We start from the raw sequence: 14,729 nt of genomic DNA, 5'->3' as shown, positions 1-14,729 counted from the left end.
TTTAAAATCTGAAAATTTTGAAGATAAACAATTTTAATAATTTCCAGTGATCTTCTTTTAACTCCTGAAAGTGTTTCCCTCTTCTTGATTATTTATAACTGCCATATTCATTTAGAACCTATATATCTCTAAGAATATATATATACTGATAGATGGGCTTTCTTACTTAAAATACTCTAGATCCACAATCAGTTTTAGGAATAATGTGTAGTTAATTCAATGACTATCATCAATCAGATCTCTACAAAAGACCTTCTCCAACTGGTTCCTGTTCTTCTGTGTTAGAGAACCATACCTCTCTTTTGTTGACACTTATAAGGCAAAGGGGTTTACACTTGGTCTACTCTTGTAAAGTTTGCTGTCTTTTCAAAGTGCTTTAGTTTCTTGATCATTGCCACAATCCAAATATTTTCTTTATAGATCAATGGAATGGAAGCAAGAGTCCAGAATTGAACCCATGCTCTAAGGTTTTTTAAAATTTATTTTTGATTTTTAAAATTAGAGCAGTTATAAAAAATCATGCAGAAAGTAGAGTTCCCATATAATACTTCTTTATAGTTTTCTTTATTATAAATATTTTGCATTAGTATGGTACCTTTATTATAATTGATAAAATAATATAATTATAATTAATTATTAACTATAGTCCATAGTTTACATTAGGGTTCACTCTGTGTTATATTCTTCTATATAGTATAAATATATACTTTTCTTCTCATAATATATATATATATAACTTAGAATTAATCATTTAACCACTTTCAGGTATACAATTCAGTGGTGTTAATTATATTCATAGTGCTACCATCACCACTGTCCATTACCAAAACTTTTCCATTATGCCAACCAGAAACTTGGTACCGGTTAAGTATTAACACCTCATTCCTCACACCCACCCCTGCCTCTCATGCTCACTTTCAAGTGGTTAATTTTATGTTATGTGAATTTTACTTCAGTGAAAGAAAATTTTAAAAAAGTTTCTTGTCCTAAAGCATATGACAACAAGGAAGAACCTGGAGGACATTATGTTGAGTGAAGCAAACCAGACACAAAAGGACAAACTGTATGATTGCATTACTAAGAATCAAATATATTGTGTAACATACTCAAATATATTGAGTATGTTATTCAATTATAGGTACCCAGTACATTTAATTGAGAAATGTATGTTTTTATTCAACTATTTTCTCTTTAGTTTTTAATTGTTTAAATTTTCAATTAAATGTACAAAGTTTAAAAAAGTTTTTCTGTTTCACTTTTAAAAGAAAAAGTAGAAAATATATTATTTTTAGTAGTGTGTGACATCTAAATTTCTCAAAATTCAAATATTGAAATTTTTATTGATTAATGAGCCAACAATGACTTGGAAGTCTCATATTTTTGTTAGTGAATAGTTTAATTTCATTATGATAATTTTGAAGTCATCTTATCTGATTTAAAGATCCCAGGTACTCACAGCAAGACATTTTGTAATCCTTCTTATTAACATCATCTTGTTTGAATTATGGTTCCTGTGGGGTTCTGGGAATGAAATGAGTTGCTTCAAAGTGCCAGAAACCAGGCTGAACTGGTTGGAGGCCAGTTTGGACTAGCGTATATAAGAAGTTAGCATCTTAGGTTAGATGCTTAATGCCCGTTAGAATTGTAGCATTACAGGCTCTATTTTATACCAGTAGCCAGGTGTGGGCAGTGATATAGGGCTTGGGGATTCTCTCTTACTCGCCTAGGGATCCAAGGCATTCAGTGCAAAACCTGGCCAGCAGCCCGAGTGAGTAGGAGCCATGTGACTCTGGTGAGTTGGAGTGTGCAATTGCCTCCTGCTTCAGAGCTACCTGATCCGAATACTAAGCAGAGCCAGTGCTGGGCTGAGTGTTAAGACACTGAAGACACTGCAGAGAAAGGTGCTTATTCCAGAGGCGTTACAAAACATGGAGATTAAAGACCAGGGAGCCCAAATGGAGCCGCTGCTGCCTACGGTAAGAGATAACCTGCTGTCACATAAGATTAACTGTGTTTGCTGCAAAACCAGCCAGGCAAGCAGTCTGCTAGCTAGGTACAGCAAGTGTACTTTTGGGGTGGTGGATAGCTCCCACGACATGTGGACAGGGGTCTCCTCCCATCTCGGGTGACTGAAAGGCATAAAGCAAAGCACATGATTTCCCCCTTCTCAATATGGATGCACTACAGTGATGAAATGTCTCATGTTTGCTGCTATTATAAGAAATGGCTAGGTTTTAGCAGCAGGGGCAGCTGCATGTCTCTCCTCCTGTCTGTTACTACCTATCCTCTGTTTCTCAGGCAGTACAGTAGTGGTTCAAGCCCTTGCAAAGAAGCCCCCTTTTATCATATTCCATCCCTAATAAATTTCCTCCCCATACCTCATCCCCACCGGGTCGTGAGGTGAGGGAATCTGCTGCTGTTGCTGATCTAGAGATTTAGTCTCCGCAGAAACCAGGGGGGAGAACAGAAGGATCGTGTGTGTGCGTGTGTGTTCTGTCAGTCTCTTTCTTTCTCAAAGGCAAATGTGTCATGGTTCATGTACAAAGATGTGTCCCCCCCCCCCTTTTTTTTTTGGCTATCAGTCACAAAATTCAGATGAGAATATCTGAAAGATTCCTGAATTGTCTCTGGAAATAGACCATCATTTATCTCTGCATCCTTAAACTGCCTCCCTATATTTAATTCTTAGATAAGCCTGCCCTGTCCACAATCTCTCTGGCTGGTTCACAGACTTTGGCGATGTTCAGGCAACATCATCTTTCTCAGCCAGGAGCAGCTGATGTTGCTGTGCTCAAGAAACACACAGACACACACACACCCCAGTATTTCCTTGTCGCAACAGAGATGCCAAGCGCTAGCTAGCTTCCAGCGATCTATCCGCGCTATCACAGCTCAGAACAGCAGAAATATCCTCCCTGCACCAAACCAAATGGAGCGGCAGTTTCTCAGCTTTCCGTTACTCAGGTTGGTGATTCACCTTGCAGACTAGGGACTGGCGGAAAGCAGTCCATTTTTGGGTTCATTCCTAGGCTGTAAACACACTTTTACACTAAATGATACCTCAGGAGAAATTGGCAAATTCTGGGCCACTGTATTTTCAAGGCCTTACCTCTCCTGCTTGGCCCAAAAGCTGCAAAAGATTCCAGTTTGCATCCCGGAATCGGCGTGGCTACTGAGCATGCCCAGTTCTCCTCAGGACGCAGGGTTTCGGCAGGGAGGGAGCAAGAAGATGGGAAGAATGCAGGAGTCACCACCAGGATTCGGCACGAAATAAAAGGCAGGAACAGCGTTAAAGAGGAAAGAGGAAGCGTGCCAGTTGGTCTGCCTGCGTGACTGTAGACACATTTCTTTGTGGAATCAAAGTGGAGTTATTTTATGTAAATGAGAGTATAAGGTTTGTCTACCTTTGCGAATTTGAATTGATACAGAAATTAGGATTTACTGTCTCTCGGAATAAGTAAGGAAATTAAGAGTGTCGAGTGTCAAGGAAGCATGATTCCTACACAGGAGTTGGGGATGGAGATTTAGGAAGACTAAGGGGGAAAAAACACCTTTTTTTTTTTTTTTTAGGGGGTAGGAGTGTTGGAACCTGTCTTCTAGAAGCAGGCTGAGGTCAGTTTGATATGTTCTATGAGTTGTCACCTGTGCGGAACAATTAAAGGGCTTAAGACCAAATGGAGACTGTGTAATTTAGAAGAGGCTGATATTTCTGGAGTTGAATGGGCAACCTGTTTGTGGCTTAAAAGAGAAAGGAAAATACAAGGTTGGATAGAAAAGGTGTACAGTAATTTTTGAAGGTCAGAGTCAATAGTTACATAGTTTAATGGCCAGGGAGGATCATGTTAGCATTTCCTTACAAGAAAAACAAGCCCATCATGCTAGAAGTTTTACACTTGTGTAGTAATTTCAACTTCCCCAATTGCTTTTATTCTAAATTATTTTTTTCATTCTCATAGTAAGCAAGTTATGTAAGGCAGCTTTTATTATCTTTGGTTTAAAAATGGGAAATTGTGGCACAGAGTTTGAAAAACATGTCTGAGGTTAAATGGAGACAAAGCCAGAACCAGAATATAGGTCTTCTAAAAACCAGTTTAGAACTTAAAAAAATAAATAGTTCTTTTTTTTTTTCAAGGAACAGGTGATTGAACCCGGCACCTCATACATGGGAAGCAGGCACTCAACCAACTGAGCTACACCCGCTCCCCTTAAGTGTTTTTTTACATTACATTATTAAGCAGACTTAACATAATTAGATCCTGGACTAGAGTTTTTATGTTTAGAAGAGAAAGGGTGCATAGATTTATTTGCTCTGTTCTAGAAAATTAATCAGATGGTTTCACAAATAATTATGTGGGAGACAACATAGCATAATATTTATGAACACTGCTATTTACTTGCTGTGTGAGCTTAGGAACATTAAAACCTTAGTTTCTGCAACTAATATCACTTGTGTTGTTGTGACAAGTAAATGAACTAATCTATGTGAAGTGCTTGGCACTTAGTAAGTGTTCAATTAAAGGTAGCTGCTATTCTCATTATTTGTGGAACTATAGACATTAAGGTGACTTCTAGGTCTCAGGTTTTTATGAAAGGTGGCTTGGTGGTACTCTTTAAAAGGAAAGAGGGGAAATGGAGCACTGGAAAAGAGTAGGTACAGAGGAGGTAGGGTTATTAGACATGGCTTTGAAAAGTTTGCAGTATAGTTGGAAAGCCAGTTATAATGGCATGAAAAGCCAAGACCAGTTAGAGAACAGAAGCAGTCAGAGGAAGTAAGATGAAGAGAGAAGTAAGAGAAAAAAGAATTCTAAGAATGGATCAGTATGCCAAATGAGTGAATGCATCAATAATTCTGATTCAAGTGAAATGGGGATGGGGAAGAGATTCTCATTAAGCCTCACAAGGTGTACCTCTATTTAGAATATTTCAAGTATACCTCAAGGGTATAGGTGGAGGAGGCCATGCCATATTTTCCTTTTTTCCCAGTTTCTCTTAGGAACCTTTCAGATAAATTTTCTTTTGCTGGAGACAAGGCATCTTTGCATTTTGTAGGTCAAATCACACTAAGGGTTGGACATTCAAATCTTGTCCAGAGTACATACAATCTGACTTTGGTAGCACCTGGCTGTTATGTTCAAAAGACTCGTTCACTTATTAAATGTCTCTTCTTGGTCAAACATGTTCTTGGTACTGGGGATACATCAATGAACAAGACAGACAAAAACCCTGTCTATGTGGAACTCAAGAGCCTAGCTAGTATCGAGGTAAGGCTCAATTTAACTTTATAAGAGACTGGTGCTTTCTCCTCAAATAGTAAATCATTCTTAAAAATTCTGAGATGAATATATAGGGAGAATATGTGTAACAAAAATGACAGTAATATCATTTTAGTAGGGTGAAAATATATTTTTAAAGTATGTGGACTGAAATTTAGTATATTACATTATGACTTCAAATTTTCTATTGATAGTTAGCTTTGAATTTGCCTCTAGAAGTAACCTGATAATTTTTAAATTACCAGGTCATGGAAGAGCCTCCTAGGAGAATGTCTTTATAACAAATATTTCTATCCTGTGCCATTTAATATTGGGTGATATAGAGGGTATCTACTTTGGATCCTTTCCAAGATTCTTATGTCCTAAAGGAACTTGTTTTAAGTTGAGCTTACCTGTAAACTGCCCTGAGGAATGATAATAGAGTGAAGGTTATTTATTTATTTATTTTTCAGTACTGGGGTTAGGGATTGAACCCTGGGCCTCGTGTGTGGGAAGCCAGCACTCAACCACTGAGCTCAGCTCCCCCAAGTTGTTTTTTTCATTTGTTTGCTTGTTTGTTTTGTTTTTGTTTTTAGAGGTACTAGGGATCTAACCCAGGACTGCATATGTAGGAAGCAGGTACTCAACCACTTGAACTACATCTGCTCCCTAAAAGTTACTTTTAAAAATGGTGACTTTTTTCTTTTACTTTTTATTGTTTTTTTTTTTGTTTTGTTGTTGTTTTTATTTCCTTTTGTTTGTTGTTTTAGGTACCAGGGATTGAACCTGGGACCTCTTATGTGGTATACCAGTCCCCAACCACTTGGGCTACACCAGTTCACAAAGGTTAATTTTGAAAGGTAATTTGATGGTATAGGGAAATATGGAATTTAGCAACTATTTTTGTGCTAATTCTATATTTCCAAATTACCCAATTTATTGAGTTGTTTTTGTTCATGGAAAAAAATAAGCTTTAGAAAAATCTTCTATGTTGTTAAATTAGGAAAAGGAAAATGGGAATGAAATATCAAAATAACGCAAAGATCACATAAGTTAGCTAAGTAATATTGATATTTCTATTTTATATTAATTGTAATTTAAATGATCATCTAAATATATTTAACTAAAATGTACTTGCTACACCTGATAGTACATAGGAAGGAAAATGCAGTATAAGAAATGAATACTCATTTCTACTTTCAAGACTTGAGCTGTTATTCTAAAATGCTAAGTGATGACATAAATAAATATCTGTACAGGATGCTAAAGTTGGGAATGGGTGGTAGTACTTAAAGGCTACAAGTATTAAGTTTATGATAAAAACATTGAGGTCAGATTAGAAAGTGGGCTAATTTATGATGGAGAGTTAGAAAATATGTGGGCCAAGGACCAGGACGCAAATACATAAAAATGTACAAATTGAAGTTCTAATATATTCTTCTCTTACCCTTAAGGATTGTCTTGCATAGGCCCTGGGAGGATGTAACTCTTCTTTAGAGAAAGGGAGTTACTAATATACACTGTATCTATTTTATGGAATTACATAAATTTTGATTTGAAAAGGACTGTAGAGATCAACAACACACCAGAATCTAGAATAACTCCTCATTTACAGATGATAAAACTTAACACCAAATATATAAGGACATATATATATTTATGTAATATATGATATATAATATAACATATAGTATATATATTATTTATATAATTAAGGGCGTGCTGCTTACACTAGTTTATGACAGAGCTTGGCCTAGAGTCAAAATCTCACAGCTCCTAGTTCATCATTCTTTCCACTATAGTTTAGTCCCTTTTTTAGCATATAGTAAACAGTGAGTGCTAAATTGAAATGAAAATACTATTTAGACAATCTTTGTGAAGTAATAATAGATACTGCCTTAAGCTCATGCTAGGCACAAACATCTCTAATCCTTAATACCATGCTGAAAGATTGCTATTGTTCTCCAGTTTTACAGATGAGAAACTGAGGCTCAGGGGATTGAATGAATTACCCAAGTTCACTTGGCTAATAATTACTGGAACCAGAATGTGAAAATATTGCATCTAATTGAAAAATAACTCTGCTCCCTTAAAGCCAATTAAAAAATTAAAATTTTATCTCATGATAAAATGTGTTTTCACATCCAATCCTTGAAATGTGAAAGTAGCATGATACAGGGTACTATATAAGGTATTTTAGGCACTTAATGCATGATTCCATTTGTATAAAATATCCTGAATAGGCAAATCCATTGAGACATAAAGCAGATTAATGGTTGCCAGGGGATGGGGGTAGTATTTGTTGGGACTGACTGCTAACAGGTATAGAGTTTCTTTTTGGGGTAATGGAAATGTTCTGGGATCAGAAACGGTTGATGGTTGCACACCATTGTGAGTTTACTAAAAACCACTGAATTGTTACATGAATTTTATCTCAATTTTTAAAAATGGTAAAAAAGTAAGTTAAAAAAAGTTATTGTTTTCCATGATCACTAGTAGAGAGAAAAGGTGAGAATCTGAACAATATTTATATCAGTAACATTTATATAAATCAAGAAGAGGGCAAATAAAATATTCATAAAAATTAAAAATAGCTTCACACGTATTTACACAACCATACCCCAGATATTCTCTACCACAAAATCTATTCTCTTTGTGAGGATAATGCTGAGGTTGGTCAGGGTTTCAGCAAAACTATTTGCAGACTTAGAGGTCTTTTGGAATATATCTTCAAAGCTGAGTTAAAGAGGATATTATGGCATAATAAAGCAGAGGAAGATAACTATTTTAATTGGGTCAAATTGTTATTTCTTTCCAAATGGCCTTTCTGAAATTCTTTTGATATACTTTAAACTGTAACACAAGGAGCATCAAAGCAACTAAATTAGAAAAAAATTATTGAAGTTTATCATTCATGCATGAACATGAACAATAAGTATATGGTAAAAGTTGTGAACTTACAAAATAAACATGCATAACATCATACAGGGGTCCCATACATCACCCTATCTTGCACTGTTGTGAAAAATTTCACAAACTTTCAAGAGCATCATCAAAATATTACTACTAACTATAGTCCATATTTTACATTTGGTGTATTTTTCTCCCAGCCCACCCTACTATTTTTTAAAAATATAGTTTTATTACAGAGGTTGTGAACTTACAAAACAATCATGCACATGTATAGCATTTCCATACAACACCCCTTTACCAACATACCACACCATGGAAGAACATTTGTTACAGATAATAAGATAATATCATCAGACTATTATTACCAACCATGGTCCATAGTATATATTTGGCACACTTTTTCCATACTCCCCCCATTATCAACACAGTACATCTTTGGCATTGATGCAAGGATATTACAGTATTGCTCTTAACCACAGTCCATGGGTCACCAATTGTATTTTTCCCATGCAAAACAATTAAATTTCAAAGAAGCTTTTTTTCATTAAAACTCATTTTTGTCAACATTAAAAAAAATCATTGTTGGTGTAGCCTCATAAAGTATTATCTTATATGGAATCATAAATCCATCTCCAAAGACACCAATTAATTATTAACTATTTTATATTGATTTTTATAGTTTTTTCTTCCAAGATCTTAAGATTCTTAAAGGGAACCATTACTTTATAAAATGTTGTACCTCTTTCAAAAACTTGAAGGGGTTAAAAAACACAACTCAAAAGATAGCTAGCTGATCATTGGTAGCCAGGGGCCAGAGGTGGGTGCTAACTGCCAAAAGGCATTAGGTAACTTTTTGGGCTGATGGAATGTTCTGAACTCTATATTGAAGCTAAGATAATATTATTGATAATATTTGATACCAGTTTATTAGAAAATATGTTATGGATATTCTGAACTGTGTAGCAAGTTTTTAAAATGATTTGATCCATAGAAAAATTGTTGGAAATTTATCAATTCAGAAAATATTTTATTGAGAACCTACTATATAGAAGTCACTAAAGAAAGTGAAAATAAAAAATGTGTAGAAATCTTCACTTGATTTGGTTTATTAAATATATGAAAATATACCCCCTCACCACCAGAAAAAAAAAAAAGAAAGAATTTAAAACTGCTGGGGGGGGGCCAACTTAGCCCAGTGGTTAGGGCGACCGTCTACCACATGAGAGGTCTGCGGTTCAAACCCCGGGCCTCCTTGACCCATGTGGAGCTGGCCCATGCGCAGTGCTGATGCGCTCAAGGAGTGCCCTGCCACGCAGGGGTGTCCCCCACGTAGGGGAGCCCCAGGCGCAAGGAGTGCGACCGGTAAGGAGAGCCACCCAGCGTGAAAGAAGGTGCAGCCTGCCCAGTAATGGTGCCGCACACACGGAGAGCTGACAACAAGATGATGCAACAAAAAGAAACAGATTCCCGTGCCGCTGACAACAGAAATGGACAAAGAAGACACAGCAAATAGACACAGAGAATAGACAACTGGGGTGGGGGGGAAGAGGAGAGAAATAAAAAAAAATGCTGGGAATACTATTTTAGATAGTTGAAGTAATCAGCTGTCGTTTAATTCTGAGATCATTATTAAACCTTTCATAGTATTCAGTGAAGGGTTTTAATAAGTTGTTTGGTCATTGTAAATTGATTGATTTTTCATTGTCTATTGGAATTGGGATACTTATATATTCATTTTCTTTTTTTAAATTTTGTAGATGGGGGTATAATGGTTTACGTAGAACTTATTTTTACAATCATATTTCAATGGGAACAGAGACTTTTATACTGTTTACATCAAAATATCTACTCTGCTATCTAAATATCATAATTTCTAATATTATTAAAACTTCTAAAGAGGAAGCCATCAGCTGTTTGCTAATTATTGCAAGGTATATCAGCCCATGCACATATAGCAGGTCCTTTTCATCCATGTGACATGTCCACAATCATCCAGTAACTGGGGAACCCTTGCTTTTAATTCATTTAATTTTATTTTTTAATAGATTTATTAAGGCATAATTTATATCTTATAAAATTCACCCGTTGTAAGCGTCCAATTCAATGATTTTTATTAAATTTGTAGAGTTGTGCAACCATCACCACAATCCTGTTTTAGAACGTTTTCATGGCTCCCCAGAAGTTTAGGCATGCTCATTGGCTGTTAATACCTTCTCTGGGCCCTGTGTGACTAATGATCTACTTTCTGCTGATTTGCATTTTGTCACTATAAATTTGTCTTTTCTGGGCATTTCGTAAAAATGGAATTTACAGTATGTAGTCTTTTGCCTCTGGCTTCTTTCACTTAAGTGAAATATTTTTGAGGTCTATCCATGTTGTGATGTGTATCAAAAGTTCCTTTTTATTACCGGAAAGTATCACATCATATGGATGTAAGACATTTTATTTATCAAACTTTCTACTTGATGGACATTTAAATTTTTTCCAAATTTTAGATATTATGATAATGCTTCTATGAATTTTCATGTGTATGTATCCACATGGATATATATTTACATTTCTCTTGGGTAGAGTCCTCCGTGAGGAGTTGCTGAATCACATGGTAAGTTCATATTTAACTTTCAAAGAAATTGTCATACTCTTCTCGAGTGAATGTGAAGTGGTATGCTGTTGTGGTTTTGATTTATGTTTTCCTAATGACTAATGATATTGACTATCTTCGTGTGCTTATTGGCCATTCATATATTTTCTTTGATCATGGCTATCCAGATCTTTTTCCCACTTTTCAAATTGGTTATTTGTCTTATTATTGATTTGTAAGAGTTCTCTATATATTTTGGATATGAATCCCTTATCAGATAAATGATTTACAAATTTTTTTCCCTTGTCTTTTCACTTCTTGCTGGTACCTTTGAATTAAAAAGTTTTAAATTTTGTTGAAGTCCAGTTGATCAATTTTTTTCTTTTATGGATTGTGCTTTTGGTATAGAATCTAAAAAACTGCCAACACCAAGGTGACAAATTTTTTTGTTTTGTCTATGATCCATTTTGTGTTAATTTCTGTATATGGTGTGAGGTAAGAGTCTAAAGTCCTTTTTTTTTTTTTTTTTTTTGCATGTAGATATCCAATTGTTCCAGATATCCAATTGTTTTGTCAGAATGGCTACCTTTCCCTACTGAATTTTCTTGATAGCTTTATTGAAAACTAATTGACTATAAATATGAAAGTTTCTCTCTGGACTGTTAATTTTGTTCTGTGGATCTATATACCTATCCTTGTCCCAATACCATTACTGTGGCTTTATAATAAATTTTGAAATCAGGTAGTATAAGTTCTTCAACTTTGATCTTTTTTTTCAAAAAATGTTTTGGCTATTCTAGGTCCATGGTATTTACATATAAATTTTAGCATCAACCTATCCATTTGTAGAAAATGTCTGTAGGGATTTTGATAGGGATTGCTTTGAACTTACAGGTCAATTTGGGGAAGAACTGCCATTTAGACAACATTGAGTATTCTAAAACATGAACTTGGAATGTCTCTCCATTTATTTAGATATTTAATTTCTCTTGGCAATGTTGTGTAGATTTATTTGTTTGAGCAAGAATTTCTATGCAATATTCAAGGAGGACACAAACATTTCTGAAAATGGAGATTACTTTACAGATTCAGTGGATTAGAATGAGAATGTTTTGTAGTCAAGGACCTTATTGAATGGTTTTGATTCAATGATAAAGTCCTTGTACCAGTGCCAGCCGGGCCTTCTCATTCATCTTGGAAATTATGCTCTAAGTATCTAGTATGGAAGCTTTTAAAGAAGAATTTTCCCATTGCCTATTGAATGTGTAAGGTTGTTGGAGTGCCTCCAACATTTATTTGTAACTCTGCTTTCTAAATTTGAGAAATCAAAATTATTTAGAGAAAGTTATTTCTTTCTCAAAGCCTTTTTTCTTGACTAATGAGGCTTTGGTTTCAAAGATGATGACTTTAGTCAAATTCCAGAAAGCAAGTGTCATAAAAGTAGTTAGGTCTAACAACTTCTGGATGGTATTAAAACATAGCACTGCTTATAAAGCCCTTTTCATTATTTTGGTAGATCCATACTGCTTCTTTCCTGAATGAAGTGTTGAATTTTTGTTGCTATTTAAGCTACCCTGGTAATAAACCTATTCAAGCTTTTATAATTTGCTCAGAGACAAGAACGTGATTAAAAACCTGGAGAAAAACTAGTATGAGGCAACAAGGTAGAGCCCTCATGTATAATATAATTTATTTGAGTTTCTGCCATGTTCTTTTTCTTTTATTAACATACTACTTTATAATTGTCTATTAAAAACATGACATGTAATTGACAAAGCAGAGCACTCTAGTAGATACAAAAATTAGTATTTTTCCCTAAACACAGAGATTACTGACAACTTTAAATCCAAAGACTGCATCATAATCGTCAGAACTCATTGAAAGTACAATTTCCAGGACTGACTGCCTGTGGGCATAGACTTTCTAGGGATGGTGCCAGAAAAAAAGCACTTTAGAGAGCTCTCTAGGTGATTCCTATATACGTTAAACTTCCAGGATTGTTGCCTTAAAAAGTTAACAAAATAAAAATTATAGTATTCTTTACAAAATTTTATTAACTGTGGAAATGCTAGGAGACCAAGTTCTGTTACAAAATAGAGAGCTGTTTTTATAGTAAATCATAACACACTAGAAAATTAAGCACTTACTGCTCATTTTACTCATTTAGCATTTATTGTATGTCACTTTGCAATGTTTATATATGTAAAACTATTTTTACTTATATATAAATTCACATATGTATAACTTGTTTTCTCAAAGTGCTAAATTCTTGAAAGCAGTGTCTATTTTAGGTAATTTTGTGCTGCTCTCACAAGCCAAGTGCATGCAAGTCTTTAATAAACATATCATGGCGGTATATTAGACAGCAATATTAGTACAGAATAATTGCCGACAGCTTGGACTCTAGAGTCACAGTCTTAACTGTTCCTAACTTTGGCAAATTACCTAGCTGTTCAAAGGCTTACTTTTCTTATCTATAAAATGGGACGATAATAATAATATGATCTACCACATAGGTTTGTGGGAATCAATAAATTACATAAATATATATGAAAATATATGAAGTATGTTGCTCAGACTGATTGTCATTAATATCATTGGCTTAATATTTTTCCTTTTGATTGGAAGTCATGACTCCAAACATTTTTATACCTGATAATGCATAATAATTTTAATCTTTCATTAAGTAATACTTATTCACTTGATTTGCCCATTTACAGTTATATGGAAGTATGCCAATAATATAATCTGGTGAATATAATAAAATATATTTTTTCTAATTATAAACTCAACACTTTTTACAGGTAGCTTAGAAAGCATAGAAGTGCAAATATGAAAGAAACACTAGTGTTGTTATTTTCAAACTTTTGAGATAATTTTAGACTTATGGAATATATGCAAAAATAGCACAGTGTTCCTATACCTTTCATTCACTTTACCCTAATGATAACATCTTACATAACCGTAGTATACTTACCAAAACTAGTAAATTAACATTGACACAATACTGTTGACTAAACTACAGAATTTATTTGGGTGTCCCCAGTCTTTCCACTAATGTCCTATTTCTATGCCTAGATCCAATCCAGGATCCCATATGTGTCATGATTCCCTCATCTCCAGTATGTGACAGTTATTTCATCTTTCATGACCTTGACACTCTTGAAGTGTACAGGTCAGTTCTTTTGTTTGTTTTTCAGATTATCTTTCAATTCGTGTTTGTCTGGGGTCCTCATGACTAGATTGAGGTTGTGCATTGTTTGTTGATAATACCACAGAAGTGGTATTCTCTTTCAGTGCATTGTATCAGGGGATTCATGGTGTTTTCTTTTCTGGTGATGTGAACTTTGAAGGTATGGAGATGTTTGCCAGGTTTTTCCACAGAAAGTTAAAAATTTTCCCTCTGTAATAAATATCTTGGGGGAGATACTTGGAGACTCTGCAGATATCTTGTTTTTCTTTAAACATCTGTTCACTAATTTTAGCTTCTATCACTTGATCTTCCCTGCCACAGTTATTACTGTGTTGTTTGCCTTAATCCATTATCTCAGGATTTAGTTTGTTCAAATTGTTTCATCTTTAGACATTGGCGGCTCTGACAGTTGGCTCCCATATCCTTTCCATATCCTTTTTTTTTTTTGAAGATTTATTTTATTTTTATTTCTCTCCCCTTCCCCCCCGCCCCCAGTTGTCTGCTTTCTGTGTCCATTCGCTGTGTGTTCTTCTGTGTCCGCTAGTATTCTTGTCAGCGGTACCAGGAATCTGTGTCTCTTTTTTTGTTGCATCATCTTGCTGCATCAGTTCTCCATGTGTGTGATGCCATTCCTGGGCAGGCTTTGCTTTTTTCACGAGGGATGACTCTCCATGCAGGGCACACTCCTTGCGCGTGGGGCTCCCCTATGCGGGGGAAACTCCTGTGTCGCACAGCACTCCTTGCGCGCATCAGCACTGCACATGGTCCAGCTCATCACACGGGTCAGGAG

The 14,729-nt window shown here is 35.2% G+C and overlaps 1 protein-coding gene across 8 annotated transcripts in view; it reads left to right on the top strand.

Moving 5' to 3' along the window:
* Window positions 1–1,522: 1,522 nt before the first annotated feature.
* The window catches only part of SLC4A10 (solute carrier family 4 member 10), a 389,606-nt gene continuing 376,399 nt past the window's right edge, over window positions 1,523–14,729 (top strand). For 7 of the 8 annotated variants that reach the window (XM_012527510.3, XM_058300760.2, XM_012527509.4 and 4 more), the window contains exon 1: window positions 1,530–1,976. In XM_012527510.3, coding sequence (XP_012382964.1) covers window positions 1,929–1,976 — 48 coding nt within the window. In that variant the 5' untranslated portion in view covers window positions 1,530–1,928. Of the gene's footprint in view, window positions 1,977–14,729 lie in introns of all 8 variants that reach the window. The other variant, XM_058300758.2, reaches the window with a different exon arrangement.

This window comes from Dasypus novemcinctus, chromosome 7, assembly GCF_030445035.2.
Source record: "Dasypus novemcinctus isolate mDasNov1 chromosome 7, mDasNov1.1.hap2, whole genome shotgun sequence".
In the NCBI taxonomy this organism is placed as follows: Eukaryota; Metazoa; Chordata; class Mammalia; order Cingulata; family Dasypodidae; genus Dasypus; species Dasypus novemcinctus.
The sequence above is the reverse complement of the archived record's forward strand: the minus strand, read 5'-3'. Positions and strand labels throughout refer to the sequence as shown.